General features: G+C 38.0%; 1 protein-coding gene across 1 annotated transcript in view; it reads left to right on the forward strand.

Annotated features, from left to right (window-relative positions):
• Nucleotides 1–17,771, forward strand: part of LOC145029662 (protein FAR1-RELATED SEQUENCE 5-like) — a 75,656-nt gene continuing 57,885 nt past the window's right edge. The window contains exon 1 of the mRNA XM_078978155.1: nucleotides 1–115. Coding sequence (XP_078834281.1) covers nucleotides 1–115 — 115 coding nt within the window. The remainder of the gene's footprint in view (nucleotides 116–17,771) is intronic.

Here is a 17,771-nt window from a genome sequence, read left to right on the forward strand (position 1 = left end):
ATGGTGAAGAAAAAGAAGCCGGAAGAGAAAAAAATCAAAGATCACACCACCACCTTTTCCATCAAGATTGAACAACAACAAAAAAAGAAAGAGAAGATAGTGAAATCATGGCAATGTTCTAGAAAATTGAAGTCAACATCCCTCTCTTAGATACGATCAAACAAGTACCTAGATATGCTAAGTTCATTAAGGAACTTTGCACATCTAAAAAGAAGTTGTGAGGTAATGAGACAGTGAAAGTAAGTGAAAATGCTTCTGTAGTTTTGAAGAAAAGGATGTCCCCAAAGTGCAAGGATCCGGGTGTTTTCACCGTTCCTTGCAAATTGGGAAACCTTTATGTCCCCGTGCTATGTTAGATTTATGAGCTTCAATTAATGTTTTACCATATTCAGTTTATAAATCTATTGGCATAGGCACTTTAACAAAAAACGGGTGTTTTCACCAGTAGCTAAGATTAAATCTATTAGGGTATTGCTAGCCATAGCTGCATTTCATGACTGTGAAATTTGGCAGACGGATGTCAAAACCGCTTTCCTTAATGGGAAGTTGGTTGATTATGTTTACATGAGCCATCCAGATGGTTTTGTGGATGCTAAGTACCCCAATAGAGTGTGTAATCTTGAGAAATCAATCTATGGATTGAAACAAGCTTCTCTCAAATGTAATCTTTTCTTTAACGAAAAAGTTACAGAGTTTGGCTTCTCTAGAAGTGAAGATGAATCTTGGGTATATGTCAAATCTAGTGGGACTATAGTGACCTTCCTGGTATTGTATGTTGATGGCATACTTCTTATAGGAAACGACATTCCAACATTGCAAGAAGTTAAGTCTTGGCTTGGAGAGTGTTTCGCTATGAAGGATCTGGGAGAGGTTGCCTATATCCTAGGATACAGATTTTGAGAAATAAGAGCAAAAGACTAATTAGAATTAGTCAAAGTACATATTTGGATAAAGTGTTAAAGTGTTTTAGCATGGAGAATTCCATGAAAGGAGAGTTGCCTAACTAGAGTAAAACAAAAATGAGTAAAACTCAGAGTCCGAGTATTGATAAAGAGATAGTAGAAATGAGTCGAGTTCTATATGCTTTTATTGTTGTATCAATCATGTATGCTATGACATGTACTTCCCCTTACGTGTCTTTTTATTTGAGCATGGTTAGTCGATATCATGGAAATCCAGGTAACGCTCATTATATAGCAGTCAAGAATATTCTTATAAGTATCTGCGAATAACTAAGGATTGGGTCCTTGTGCTTGGTGGCAGCAATGACTTGAGAGTAACTGGGTATAGTGATGCCATCTTTCAGATAGACAAAGACAACTTTTGTTCTCAATTTGCTTGTGTATTTACCCTTAATGGAGGAGTAGTAACTTGGAAAAGTTCCAAATAGAAGATCGTGGATGATTCTACCTGTGAATCATAATATATAGCTGTTAGTGAAGCATTGAAGGAGGCTATATGGTTGAAGAACTTCATCGGAGACCCTGGAGTTATGCCAACCATAAAGGAGTCAATGGGGATTTTCTATGATAATGAAGGAGCGGTTGCGTTGACAAAGGAACCAAGAGATCCTGTCAGATATAAACATATCAACCAAAAATACCACTTTATTAGACATAGAGTAGAAGGAGGAAACCTCGTTGAGAAGATGGTATCATCAGAAAAGAATCCTGCAGATCCCCTCACAAAGGGTTTGAGTAGGGTTAAGCACATTCAGCATGCAAGGCGCATTGGTCTGAAGGATGATATTAGTTTTAGTAGTTAAATAGGTATTGGGAAACTTGTAACAGAGTAAATGTAATTGACTTTTGATGATTAAATAATAGAAAATTATTTATGAGTATTGTTTACTATCCTTTGTCGATTGTTTATTATTGTGTTTTATTTAGCATATTTTACTTCCCAAATAATTGGATTATTCAAACATCTAAATTCGATCATACTTTTGGAAGTAAGTAGTGAATCAATACTATCATGAATTTGGCTATATATTCTCTAAGAGTTTAGACATAGCAGTGGTTTGCTGCAACATTCATGAGTGCTTTTGAAATAGAGAATTTAAGTATTAGATTAACCCATGCTCAGAGAATTATTCCATGGAATTTATCACGAGTAATTCTGAGACGATAATATCTTATAATCTTTAAACATATATATGTGTTATTGTTTACAAGTTGGTTGTGCATTGATAATGCGTAAACGTATCAGTAACTTGATGTTATAAAACATATTGTTGTGCTTAATTTGATGAGTAAATAGTGCAAAGATATAAGTCAAAGTTTATCTGTTCCTTTTTCCCTAACATGAAAAGTGATATCTTAGTCCCCTCGATGATTTGGTGTTGACTTATAGTGTTGGGCCCGACCAGGACTAAATGGATGTGTTTGATTAGTAGTTCTTTGTCATTACAAATCGAAAATCAAGAAATAAAGTATTGTACAAAGAGATTGATTCCATTCCATGTCGTTTGTCCACATGATGTCTTGTAGAACGAAGGATTATATGATCACTTATCTTAGGACACGCAACTACTATGTCAGAGTTCAACAATAGATTTGAAAGCGAAAGACCCTCCCTTTCATAATACTTAACCAATTTGTTACTCCAAAACATGCTACATGCATATTCACAACTAATATTTTACATTGATAATTTATTTACAAACGACTGGATACAAATCGACTAAGTTTAAGTTTATTACAAAACTACCCAAGATATTGTATATTTTATACATACTAAAACTTAAATACAAAAGTAATAGTATAGACTATTTTAATTCTTCCAACGGTATAAAGCTATATTGGGTGCTTATTGTAGGATTAGTGTCTAAGTCCATAACTATTTTGGTATGTACTTGACCCGATTATGAGCATGGTCCTTTTGGGTTGCCTTCACTATAGCAATTTGTAGGATGAATTAAGGAGAGAAAGGTTTAATTATGATTTATTAATATATTATAAGAATAATATATTAAAGGAGAAATCAAATGTTTAATTAATATTAGTAAAGAATTAATTAAAAATTAATTTGTGACTAAAAGAGATTAATTAAACTTGGGGGACTGGAGTTGTATTTATAAGATAATTACAATTGGACTATAGACCACCTAATAATATATACGTTGGACGAATTCTATGGGAAGCCCATAAGGAATTCATCCAAGGGATATGTTAAAGGAGTCCATGGACTGCTTAGGGCCTAAGTAGTCAGATTAGGGTTTCCTAGTTGCAAACCCTAATAACCTACATGTATATAAAGGACCCCTATGTATAAAAAACAGGGTGAAAAGTTCCTTTAGGGTTTACAGCCTTTTTTTGGTGCCTCCCCTCTCTTCTCTCCTTCATCCAATTGCTTAGCGGTGTTTGTGACTCCATTAGAGGTGCAACACTTGAGGCACTAAGCTTTATGAAGCCAAGGATTGATTGTTATTGCTATATAACAATCAAAGGTAAGATCTAAACCCTAGTTTCAGTTTTAGGTTATTAGATTTAGAAATCATATTATATAATTAATATTTAATTAGAAATTAATTGGAATTAATTTCAGGATTAAAAGAATTAATTGAAAGTGCATGGACTAAAGTGTAATTGTTCAATAGTTGAGTAGGAGGTTCTAAAACCTTCCTAGAAGGTGGTGGACGGTTTTACTAAGGATAATTAGAGTTTTTATATTATCCTAGGTAGATAATTAAGGTGGTGGATAATTATCAATTTGAATTAATAATATTTTATTCAAATTAGGGTTATCCCGTGTATTCTATCTGCACTATAAATAGACCCACATGGCTTATGATTTTTAGCCACTCTGAATCCAGAAGGATAACCAAATTTCTAAGAAGCTCCTCATCCCCTCTCCTCTTTCATCCTTTAGCTTGGTTTGGGTGTAATTCATTAGAGTTGTGACACTTGTTCTCAAGCTTCAAGAACTCTTGGATTCTCATTTTTATTACTACATAGCAATCAAAGGTATGTTTACTATCTTATGTTTTAATTTTCAAAAATATTATATACCTTTTAGGGTTTTTCCTTTTGATGTTCAATACTTGTATGTTCAATTAGAGAAAACATATATCAAAGTAATTAAGGTTTCATGCACACATATGATTGGTTGTTATGCTCAAAACCCACCAACATCTCCATTTTTTGTTTCAAACGTTGGCTCAACACCAATATTACCCCAAATTATCCAAATGCATCTTTGGGGTATATGAGATTCAATACCTAGGACACGTGATCTCGAAAAATTGCATATCCACAGATCTAGAAAAATTAAAAGCCATTAGTGACTGGCCTAAACCCAAGATTCTAATAGGAATTTGGGGATTTCTAGGTCTAATGGGCTACTACCTTCGTTTTGTAAAGAACTACTCAAACATGGCATCACCACTCATAAACCTACTTCGCAGCCCAACGCTTTTGTGAACTGAAGATGCCAAGAAGCCTTCGCTAACCTAAAGGCTACCATGATATGTCTTCCAGTTCTTGCCCTATCTGATTTCACTAACGTTTTTTATGTCACCACAGATGCATCGGGTACAAGCATAGGAGTTGTTATATCATAAGTGGATAAACCAATTGCTTTCTTTAGCAAGAAGCTTTTCCCTCGCATGCAAACTGCTTCAACATACATCCAAGAACTTTATCCCATCACGAAAGTAGTAAAAAGTGGTGCCAATATTTCCTCGGTCGATGATTTAGGGTTTTTACAGATCAAAGAAGCTTCAAACACCTTCTCAAACAAGTCATTCATACTCCAGAACAACATAAATGGACAGCCAAACTCTTGGGATACGACTTTGAGGTTTTTAACAAACCAGGGAAAGAAAATAGGGTTATGGATGCCCTAAGCAGGAAAGAAGACTCACTGATTCTAGCCATCTCCTTTCCCATATTCCTATGGTTACAACAACTACGTGAGTATTACACCATAACTAACGAAGGAAAAACTTGGATCAAGAAGATCTCAACTAACCCTAGATACCACCTTCGTGATGGATTACTCTACTTCAGAGAGCGGTTGTTTATCCCACCCATTGATTCTCTCCGACTCACACTCTTACAAGAATTTCATTCCTGTACCTTGGGTGGCCATTCGGGGATCAGATCAACAATGCACCAGATCAACGCTTCCTTATTTTGGCCACATCTCAAAAGGGAGGTCATAGAGTTTATCAAAGAGTATTTGGTATGTCAACAGACCAAATACTCAACTCAACATCCCTACGGTCTTCTTTAAGCTCTACCAATTCCAAATCAACTATGTGAAGATATATCCATGGACTTTATCACTCACCTCCCTCCATCCAATGTAAAAACTTGAGTATGGGTAATGTTGATAGGCTATCCAATTTCTCACATTTCATAGCCCTTCCACCTCAGTATATTGTAGTAGTGCTAGTGACACTTTTCCTTCATCACAATTACTGGCTCCATGGGGTACCAAAAACCATAGTCTCAGACTGCGACCCACTATTCCTTAGTCACTTCTGGAAGGAATTTTTCACCAAACTCGGAAGCAAATTGTAATACTCCAGTTCATACCACCCACAAAATGACGGTCAAACGGTGTTTAGAATCCTACTTACGTTGCTTCACAAGTGATGAACCAAAGCACTGAAACAAGTATCTCTATTTGGCAGAATTTTGTACAATACCAGCTATCACAGCGCCATCGACATGACGCCTTTCCATGCCCTTTATGGTCGCCTTCCACCAGCTTTTCCTCATTACATTGCATGTTCATCCAAAGTAGCTTCCATTTATACAACCTTAACAGAGCATCAAAGGCTTATTAACCACCTCAAGATCACGCTACAACACATAAGACAAAGAAGGACTAATTAGGAAAATAAACATCGTCAAGACAAGGAGTTCAAAGTGGGTAAATTAGTTCACTTCAAGCTACGGATGTATCGACAGTTATCAGTCACAAAAAGAACATCTAACAAACCTTGCAAACGCTTTTTTAGTCCTTTCAAAATTTTGGACGCATCGGGAAAGTAGCATATCGCATCGAGCTCCCACCAGGCTCTCGTATCCACCCCTTCTTTCACATATCTTTGTTACGAGCATGTCCAGGAAACTCCACCCCTCGCAACTACCGCTTCTAGAAAATTGCATTGAGGAATTACCAGTTCTGGAGCCTGAAGCCATTTGGATCAACGTATTCTCCACACCCCCATGGACCACTAGAACAAGTTCTTCTCCATTAGAAAGGACGTGACATCTCGGAAGCAACCTAGGAAAAAAATGATGATTTTGATCTATCCAAGCTCTTACCTGACCTTGAGGACAAGGTCATTGCTAATGGAGGGGGGTGTTGATATGGGTACAACCTATACCCGACCTAAAAAGACCATCAAGAGACCCAACCATTATGAAGACTAAAGGAATCTTGATGACCAAGTTTGTTGACCATTAGTTAGTTGCACACATGAAGTTGATATTTTCTTAAGTTGCATGTTTTTAGTTTAACTAGTGTTTCCTTGACTAAGTCTATGCATGATTGTTTCAGTTCCTAGAATTGAGGAGTCACATGACAACCATTAGTCTATAAGTTGTAATTTGTATTTTTGGGAAGAAAATATCGAAAATTGGTCCAGCTCTCTCTGTTCTTCTTGCTTTATTCTTCTTGGAGATTGACCCTTTCAAACAGGTCTTATCAGTCCCCCACCCTCTCCTCACTATCTTTATCTTAAAACTATCCCATCGAGAAAAAACCATAGATGATAGATACTATTGATGTTGATCTCTCCGAAAACCAATGACCCACGATCTAAGAAGACACAACAATCACTGAAAAAGAAGTAATGAAATTGCTTCATTTATGGGTTGTTCAATTTTATATTTTCTTCTGTTACATTTGACACTAATTTACAAGACGATAAAATCATGGGAGTTTAAAGATGGAGATGAGGGAAGTCTCAGGTACCCATTTCATAAGAAACAAGTACTTTATCTATACTGGTAGATAATCAAAAAAATGATCGATGGTTGAAAATATCTTTAGGAGCTATTCTTAGGGGTGTTCGTTTGGATGGATCGGTTTGATCCGATCCAATCAAGTGAATCCAAATTGATTTCGGTTTTCAAAACATGGATCCGAATAATCCAAACTAAATTCAAATCCGATCCGATCCGATCCAATTACAATTCGGTTGGATCGGTTTTTATAATTCGGTTTTCAAAAACCGAAATATTTTAAAACAACATGTAATTATAATATTACCCAATTTTACACAAGAAGTGAAAACAAATTATTTAGTTGTGATTTTAAATTTATAAACAACTACTAAAAAGATATATGATAGTTAAATATTTTATAGATAAAAAACTTTTGAGAGATAATACATATTGATGTTTTTTTATTAAGTGAAACATTTTGAACCTATTTGAAAAAATAAATTACAAAATTAATAGATAACTATAGATATATATTATAAATAAATAAATAATAAACATTTATTCGGTTTTTTTGGACTATTCGGTTCTTATTTTATAAACCAGAACCAATCCGAAATCCAAAATAATAATTCGGTTTAGTTGAAAACCAATCCAAAAATCCGAATATCCGAACCAAATAGTCCAATCCAAATTGTCCAATTGTCCAATTCGGTTTTATCCAAACACTGAACAACCCTAGCTATTCTCTTTAAAACTATCTCCTTCATGGAAAATATCCTTTACAGTCAAGAGTAAACTTTTTTTTTGAAAGAGTACAGCCAAGAGTAAACTTGAAGGCGATACTCTTGAACTTTCTGAATGTTCTAAATTGGTATGTATTCTTTAAAATAATTTGTTTTTTTTTCTTGAATAAGAAAGATCCATGAAGATAATAGTGAGAAAGAATGCATATTAACAATGAATATTGGTAATGTCAACATCTAGATTTTTTTAACTGGGTCCATTTATTTATTTATTTATTTATTTTTGCAGTTTTATCATTATGCCTTTCACTGTTGTGTGTGGTATGTCCATTCTATAATTCGAACATGACCAAGTCCAACAAGTAATTGATAATTGGTTGTGATTATGTGACTTTTGAGTATTTATGTACAAGTTTTGTTGTTGCTTTATAAAAGATTTACTTATCCTTTTTTGTTTTGTTAGCTAAACCTTAAAAACTACAATATTTTATTTTCATTTAACCATTTAGCTCCATGATTTTAACACCTTACAACCTTAAAACTGTAATATTAATCATTATTTTTTCTTTCAATTTTTGATTAACTGTAAAACTAAAATATTAATAAATTTTAGCCCTCTATTACATATATGAGATCCTCAAATGATTATTCATTTCTAATTATTCACTTCTAAATAACAAAATTGTTTGGTTTTCAATTTTGAGGTCTTGACTTTTTCAAAAGACATCGTTTTAAGTCATTTTTGCAACTTTTGTTTGGATTAATCTTGCTCAATGCATGGTAGACTAATGGACATGTCATGCGTGACTCCCTGTTAATCCTTGACTAATGGACAATCCTAGCATGACTCATTGTTAATCCTTAACTTGTTCCTTTTATGGCTTTTGTAGATAATGTGTTTGAATTTTAATATTGCTCTTATGTTTTCATGTTAATTTATAAGTTGATTTATTAGAGGGAAAAACTTGCAATGGTAATTTTAATCATACATGGTTGGTTGTTTGTGATGCAGGTTATGGAATGTGGACTTGCGTTGAAGGATGAATCCTCATCAAAAGTTGACTGTGGCATCAAAATAGTTAGAAGATGCTTTCCTTTCCTACTTTTCAAAGCCATACACGATAAGTTCATTCTTCCTTTTTAATTTGGATGTGTTGAGAATGCAAAACCTATTGACATATGCTTTTGTTTATGAATTTATATTTTTTATTCTTGCTTAACTTTTACACTTACAGATGGTGTATTCGGTTTGTTTTTTTTTTTTTTTTTTTTTTTTTTTTTTTTTTTTTGGCAATGTTCTGGGTTATGTTATAACAAATTATTATCTTTCACAAATTTGAAGAAATAAAATAAATGAAAATAGTTTGAGATTTCAAACTTACATTTTAAAGTAATAAGGCAGAGTAGTTTTTAAGGTTTAGTTTGGTAGAATTCTCAAATTACAATATTGTAATAGTAACATATGAAAGTAGGGTGTAAGAATAAAAAAAATCTATGAAATTGGGATAGCTTCGAGATCAGCCAGTTCGTAAAATGCTCACAAAATATTCTTTTAGTTATCAACAACTTTTTTCAAAAAGTTAAACCTCATTTCAAAAAGTTAAGAATCGTATGAACCATTTTTTAAATGGTTTCATTAGAGATATTTTGGACATGTATTAAATAATCTTTTTTTATTAAGTAGTTTACAAACTAACAAACTACTTGCCACTTGTTGCCGGATCATCACCGGATCATTAGCGGAATAACATTAAATTCAATAACATTTTTCTCGTCGTATTCACAACTTAATAAAACAAACATTATAGCTCTCATTTCCATGACAATTCTTTTTTACTTTTCCAGTAAAAATATACAGAATTTTAGGAAAAAAAAATTACATCTTGAAAAATTCAATTTTTTTTATGAAATATACAACTTAATACAATCTATTTTTAGTTTAATATATAAAGTTCACAACAAAACCTAATTCAATCAATTATACATTAATTCATATATTTAAAGAAGACAATATCAAACTCTCCTACCACACCACAACAAACTACCATACGCCATGAACAATCATTGTTGCAATTATCATTCTTTCGAAATCAGATTTGTATATAAAATCATTTATTGATAGCTTAATATCAAGTTCACAAGTTAATAAACTAATCAACTCATTTATTCAGGGTTTAATGCAAACATATTTATGCAACACAATATATATATATATATATATATATATATATATATATATATATATATATATATATATATAAAAGAAAAATCAGTACAAAAAATCATACATAAACCATTCATATTTTAATATATAATTCTTTGAAAATTCATAACTTGATATTGTCAATTCACAATTTAATACAATCAATTAATTTCATAGTTTAATATAGAAAATTATATATTCAAAGCTATATTTTCATCTTAAAACTTATGTTTACACATTCAGATCTATAAGCTAGTGTTTATTTCAATTTTTTTACACAAATATTCACAGATTAATTTTTACATATTTTATTCAAAATTATATAAAATCATAATAAATCATTTATTAATAGCTTAAAACTTATGTTTTTCATTAAAGAAAAATTGTATACAAAATCATTGACTGAGAGTTTGAATACTATATTCACAATTTAATAAATTAATTCATTTATTAAAAGATTAATTCAAAATAATTATAAAAGTAAATACATTATTACATATTTATACAAAACCAAAATACATATATTCATAAGGAAATAAATGCAAACATTCACACATAAATTATTTATATATTAACAAAAAATTCATTAAAAACTTACAACTTAATACAATCAGTTTATAGCTTAATACAATCAAGTCACAATTTAATACGCAAAATTTACTACTTAATATGACAATTTCACTGTTTAATACACAAAAATTATACATTCACAACTGAAAATTACGTTTATTTCTTCAAATTTATACATTAGTGTTTCTATCAAAGTTTTTATATACAAATATTCACACATTAAATTTTACATATTCTATTTAAAATTAGATAAAATCATAATGTGTATAAATGTATAATGCTTCTTTCATCTTATATTTTATAAGAAAAAAAAATCATAAAAAATTCACAACGTAATACACTCAATTCACAGTGTAATACATGAAATTCACAACTTAATGTAATAAATTAACAATTTAATAAAACATTTCAGGGATTCATTCACAGTTTAATACATCAATTTAGTCATTTATTTACAATTTTTAAAACTTATGCTAGTCTACTAATATATTTTATTAAGCACCTTGTGTACCAAATTTTAAGAGTATATTATATTTTAATTTTATTGTTAAGTTCATCAAAATAAGTCAAAAGTTTATTTAATAAATATACTAATATGAAATTTATCCTTAAATCAAAGTTTGCATTATCTAAAAGTGAATCGATCATATTTGTTTAGAATACTAATATTTCAAGCTTTTTCCACTAGTACAAAAAGCATTTAACAATGCAGGTAAATTGATTATTTGGTGCGGGTATTGAATCGCATAAAAAATATAGCATCAAAAAACACCTCTATTTGATGATGTGGTTTCAAAACCGCCCCCAAAAAATAGTCAAAACCGTCCCAAAAAAGATTCCTGAAAAATAGCCAAAACCGCACCATTAAATAAGAACCGCACCATTAAGCATCATTATATTACAGAACTCTGGATCAGAAAACCATCTCTCATTAACTACAACTTCAGGAGGTTTCGAACCAATTCTTCCTGTAAAAAGAATGAAGTATTTAGGTATTAACTAAATCTTTAAAAATGCCATTTAGTTTAAGCTTGTGTAACCATCCTTTTTCAGTCATCCATACCACCGGAACATCCACTTGTTACAGCCACATAATGAGTTAAGATAGATTCCTTATTCAACGTGTAACACCGTAAATTTCAAAACAAAGTTTTCAATTTTTATAAAAACATAATTCACTTAATATTCATAAAACAACCATGTTTGAAATTCAATCCAAGTAATACAAAAATCCCAAGCTCTCAAAACCATAAATCCCATGCATGTGTACTGATCAAGCCGGCGCCTTCCCACGGTCGTCACTAGTACCTGAAACAATAACACCAAACATTGTAAGCACAAAGCTTAGTGAGTTCCCCAAAATACCACATATAACACATATTAGCCACTCAAGGCTATAACTCTGTGGGTCCAGGCACCCAAACTCTGTGAACCCTCAGGTTCTAACTCTGTAAACATGCACAACATAAATCACAAAGAATAATGCAGCGCAACACATAACACAAATATAGCATACAAACACTGTATCACATAACTTTAGTTACCTACTCAAGGTAAGTATAGTGAGAAGACCCACCTCGTGTATCTCGGTAACTTGCAAGTCCCTGAAATCACTCGTGCTCGATCTCCCGATCTATAGTCCTCCTATAACACAATACATCTCTAAATAACACTTCACAACTAAGGTTGACTATCCCTTAACAAGTCAACATAGGTCAACACTGGTCAATGGTCAACGGTCAACTTTGACCGGACTCGGCGAGTGCACTATAGCGACTCGGCGAGTCTATGCGCATACACTGATTTCCCTGGGATCCTCACTTGACACGACGAGTATTCTCCTAACTCGACGAGTTCCACCTGGCATGAGTTGTGGGGCCTCCATGACTCAACTCGACAAGTCTCAAGAACAACTCGACGAGTTCCAGCTTGACTCAGTCCACATGTCAACCCACTCTGACTCTCCCTGACTCACTGAGTCAATCCCTTAACTCGGCAAGACCACTCGTTGAGTGGTGCTGGGCAGTCTTCATGCTACTCGGCGAGTCTGTTCTTCAGACTCGGCGAGTCCATGCCATGCATCAACTCAAACTCACTCCTAAGGTCAGATCTGTTCCATACATTCATAGATCTGGCCTCCCCAAGCATGATAATCACATAAAGTCCAAACCTTGGGGCTCAAACAACAACTATTTGCTTATAAATGATGTTTTAGCCCCATATCTCATAACTCTAGGCCAATACTCTCATGAACACTCATAAAGCTTAAGGAATATAACTCTTCTGGACCTCTATGGATCTCATCTCAAGCCTTATCATGATTAGGGACGAAATGGACATCAAATCTAACCAACAAAGGGGTCAAGAAACCCTAAACCCCCATGTTCATCATAAAAACCGAGAAAGGAAGCCAAGATATACGTCCAAGATGATGCTCTGAGCTCCAAAATCGAAGAATGTCCACTTCCCTTGCCTTCTCTTAGCTAGAATCTCCTTTGCCTTGCCAAACCAAACTTCAAAGGTCAATAATGGCCTTTTTTCTCTCCCAAAACGCTCAAATCTATTTAGGGTTTCTCTCTAGGGGTTGGTGGCCGCAAATGACGACCATAAGCCCCTTTAAATAGGTCTCAAAACACTGGGAATTAGGGTTTCATTACACAGCGTGGACTCGCCGAGTCCAGACGTGAACCAACGTCCAAAATCGCGACCCTACTCGGCGAGTTTGAGCTCCAACTCGCCGAGTCCACTCACAATCTTCCAAAAATGCACTAATAATAAATACCTGGAAATTCCGGGTTGTTACAATTCTCCCCACTAGAACTAGACTTCGCCCTCGAAGTCTCGCTCTGCAAATAACTCCAGATGCTGCTCGCGCATCTCACGCTCTAGTTCCCAGGTCATCTCAGGCCCCTTCCGATGCTGCCACTAGACCAAAACCAAAGGTACCTCCTTGTTCCTCAAAACGTTGATTTTCCGATCTCTGAGTGCCACTGGTCTCTCAGCATAATTCAGGCTCGTATCCACCTGAATATCCTCTAATGGAACCACTGACGATTCATCAGCTATACACTTCCGCAATTGCGACACATGGAAAGTGTCGTGAATCTGCCCCAACTCTGCTGGAAAATCCAAACGATAGGCTACCCTGCCTACCCTGGCGACTACCCGAAATGGTCCAATATATCGGGGCCCCAACTTGCCCCTCTTCCTGAATCGAATCACTCCTTTCCAAGGAGAGACCTTCAGGAGCACAAATTCGCCGACCTGGAACTCAAGTTCAGACGGGCTTCTATCCGCATAACTCTTCTGTCGACTCTGAGCAGTCAGTAACCTCTGTCTGACCTGTTGGATCTGCTCTGTCGTCTGAAGTACGATCTCAGTGTTGCCCATAACGCGCTGTCTGAATTCTCCCCAGCAAATGGGGGTCCGACACCTCCTCCCATACAACATCTCAAAGGGTGGCATACCAATGCTCAAATGATGGCTGTTGTTGTAAGAAAACTCGGCCAAGGGAAAATACGTATCCCAACTTCCCCCGAAATCCAATACACATGCTCGGAGCATATCCTCGAGCGTCTGAATCATCCGCTCACTCTGTCTGTCTGTCTGGGGGTGATATGCGGTACTAAAATGCAGCCTAGTACCCAACTCCTCATGAAACTTCTTCCAGAATCTAGAAGTGAAACGTACATCCCGGTCTGAGACAATTGAGATCGGCACCCCATACCGAGATACCACTTCCCTCACGTACATTTCTGCTAACTTTTCTGCAAATGAACTCTCGCTGATAGCAAGGAAGTGAGCGCTCTTCGTCAACCTGTCTACAATCACCCAAATTACATCTACTCCCCTAGTAGTCCTTGGCAATTTGGTGATGAAATCCATGGTGATCTATTCCCACTTCCATTCAGGAACCTCCAACGGCTGCAACTTACCATGCGGTCTCTGGTGTTCGGCCTTAACCCTACGGCAAGTTAAGCACCTCTCAACAAACCACGCAACATCCCTTTTCATACAGGGCCACCAATACTCCCTCCTCAAATCCAGATACATCTTAGTGGCCCAGGATGGATCGAGAATTTCGACCGATGAGCCTCTTCCATCAAAATGGTACGCGTCCCCCCACAAACGGTACCCAAATACGCCCCTAAAATGTCATAAGCCCCCGACCATCGGTGACGAACTACGATACCAACCCAACAACTCGCTCTCTCTTCTGGTTCTCCGACCTCACTTCCTCAGCTTGTGCTCCCCGAATGGTGTCCAACACCGGAGCCATCACGATCAATCACAAACATACATCTCGCAACAGGGCGCTCTCCACCCTGCGACTCATGGCGTCGGCTACCACATTAGCCTTGCCCGGATGGTACAGGATCTCACAATCATAATCCTTAACCACATCCAACCACCTCCTTTGCCGCATATTTAGGTTGGGTTGATCCATTAAATACTTCAGACTCTTATGGTCCGTGTATATCGTACACCGAACCCCATACATATAGTGGCTCCAAATCTTGAGGGGGAACACCACTGCCCCCAACTCTAGGTCATGGGTGGGATACCTCGTCTCATGAGGCTTCAACTGCCTCGATGCATATGCTATCACGTGCCCTCTCTGCATCAGCACTACTCCCAACCCCAAGATCGATGCATCACAGTATACAACAAAGTCCTCCATTCCCTCCGGGAGGGCTAACACCGGGGCCTCGCATAACTTTTGGCGAAGCGTCTCAAAGGAGGCCTGCTGCTCGGGGCCCCATGAAAAAGCGACACCCTTCCGGGTCAACCTAGTGAGTGGCACTGCGATCTTAGAGAAATCCCTGATAAATCTCCGATAATAACCGGCCAACCCTAGAAAACTCCTGATCTCGGAGGGTGACCTCAGCACCTCCCAACTCATCACCGCCTCAACTTTGGCCGGGTCGACCAATATCCCTTCCTGGTTAACAAGATGTCCTAGGAACTGGGCCTCTCGCAACCAGAAATCACACTTGGAGAATTTGGCATAAAGCCTCTCCGATCTCAGAACTCCGAGGATATCCCTCAAATGTTCCTCATGCTGCTCTCTAGATCTCGAATATACCAAAATGTCATCAATGAATACAATCAACGACCGATCCAACATCGGCCTGCACACCCAGTTCATGAGATCCATGAACACTGCCGTGGCATTGGTGAGTCCGAAAGGCATCACCACAAACTCATAATGCCCATAACGTGTCCTAAACGCTGTCTTCTAGACGTCCTCATCTCGCACCCTCACCTGATGGTAGCTAGACCTCAAATCGATCTTGGAGAACCAAGATGCTCCCTGCAACTGGTCGAACAAATCGTCGATCCTCGACAATGAGTAACGGTTCTTGACCGTCAACTTGTTCAACTCCCGGTAATCAATGCACATCCGGTGTAAACCATCCTTCTTCTTGACAAACAGAATAGGCGCTCCCCACGGCGAACTGCTTGGCCGAATAAACCCTTTCCCCAGCAGCTCCTGAAGCTGCAAGGATAACTCTTGCATCTCTGGAGGTGCAAGATGATAAGACACCTTAGCGATAGGCGCGGCCCCCAGGACCAAATCGATACCGAACTCTACTTTCCTCACGGGAGGCACACCTGACAACTCCTATGGAAAGACATCCGGGAACTCACGCACTATAGGAACCTCCTCCACCGACCTCGGCCTCTTGGAATCAACCCGCGTATCCGACACGTACGCCACAAAACCCTTACAACCCTGCTGTAGACACTGCCTCACCCTAGCGGCCGAACAAAACGTTGATCCTGAACGGGTACCTTCATCGTACACTGTAAGAACACCCCCACTAGGGTCTCGTATGGTCACTAGCTGTCGCTCGCAGTCGATAACCGCACCGAACCTGCTTAACCAGTCCATGCCCACAATGACACAAACATCCCCCATGGCAATAGGAACCAAATCAATTGGGAACTCGACACCGAAAATCTCGAGTACACACCCACGGATCACCTCCATGGCATATATCACCTTCTCGTCAGCTATGGAAACTCTTAGAGGCCGACTCAGCGCCTCGCGACTAACACTGATGTGCTGACTAAAAGACAAAGATACAAAAGACCGACTCACACCCAAGTCAAATAATACCAAGGCAGGTACAGAATTCACAAGAAAAGTACCTACGCATAACATAATATAAGCATAATATCTCAACATTACAATAAATACACGAAAGAATACATACCAGCCACGACATCGGGCACTGCGCGGATCTCCTCCGCGGTCAACTGAAAGGCTCTCCCGCGTGCCCTCGGCGCCTCGGCCTTCACTGGCCGACTCTCGGTAGCTCTGATGGCGGCAGGGGCAGATCCCTGAGGTGCTCCCTGCGTTGATCCCTGCAACTGCGGACATTCTGCCTTCCGGTGTCCGGTCTGGTTGTAGTGAAAACATACTGCAAACCCCTTGGGGCAGTCCTTGGCCATATGCCCCTCCTTGCCACATTTGTAGCAAGATCCAGCTCTACATACTACGTCATGACCCTTTTCGCACTTTCCACAAGTGCGGCCCTTCTGGCTCCCTACTTTGGGATTCGCGGGCTTGGCCTGCTTGGCTGCCGGCTGGAATTGTGCCGGTCGCCGATCCCTCCCCTGAGACTCAGCCTCCTCTCTAGCTTGAGTCTCCAGCTCGATCTCCCTCTTCCGAGCATTTGCCTGAAGCTCAGCAAATGTCCGGTACGAGGAGTTCGCCACGAACTCCCGAATGTCTCGCCTCAAGATACTCAAATACCGGCTCATACGTGCCTGCTCAGTGGACACGTGCTCAGGGTAGAACATCACCCTCTCGTGGAACATCCTGGTAATCACCGTAACAGACTCAGTGCCCTGCTTGAGGGTCAGAAACTCCTGGGCCAAACGCTCCCTCTCCACCTGAGGAACGTACTCATCTCGGAACATGGCAGTGAACCTCTCCCAGGTCACCGCCGCAAGCTCAGCAGGCGAAAAGTGCGCTGTCACAAACTTCCACCAGTCCTTCGCTCCCAAGCGAAGCTGGTTCAGCGCGAACCGTACTCTAAAATGCTCAGGAGATGAGCAAGTGAAGAAACACCCCTCCATGTCATAAATCCATCTCATAGCCGCCACCGGGTCCTGTGTCCCATCAAACTCTGGTGGTTTCGTGTTGCTGAACTCCCGGAACAGCAACGCATCACCACCCTGCGGCCTCGCAGCAGCAACAGCTGTGGTGGCCGCCGCAACAACAGCCTCAGAAAGAGCAGCATAACGCTCATCGAAAGTCTCAATCAGCGTGGTCTTAATAGACCCGAACATCTCTGGTATCTCTGCCCTGATGGCCGCAGCCACCTCCTCGTGGATGATCTG

This window comes from Lactuca saligna, chromosome 2 (genome assembly GCF_052625555.1).
Source record: "Lactuca saligna cultivar CGN05327 chromosome 2, ASM5262555v1, whole genome shotgun sequence".
Lineage (NCBI taxonomy): Eukaryota > Viridiplantae > Streptophyta > Magnoliopsida > Asterales > Asteraceae > Lactuca > Lactuca saligna.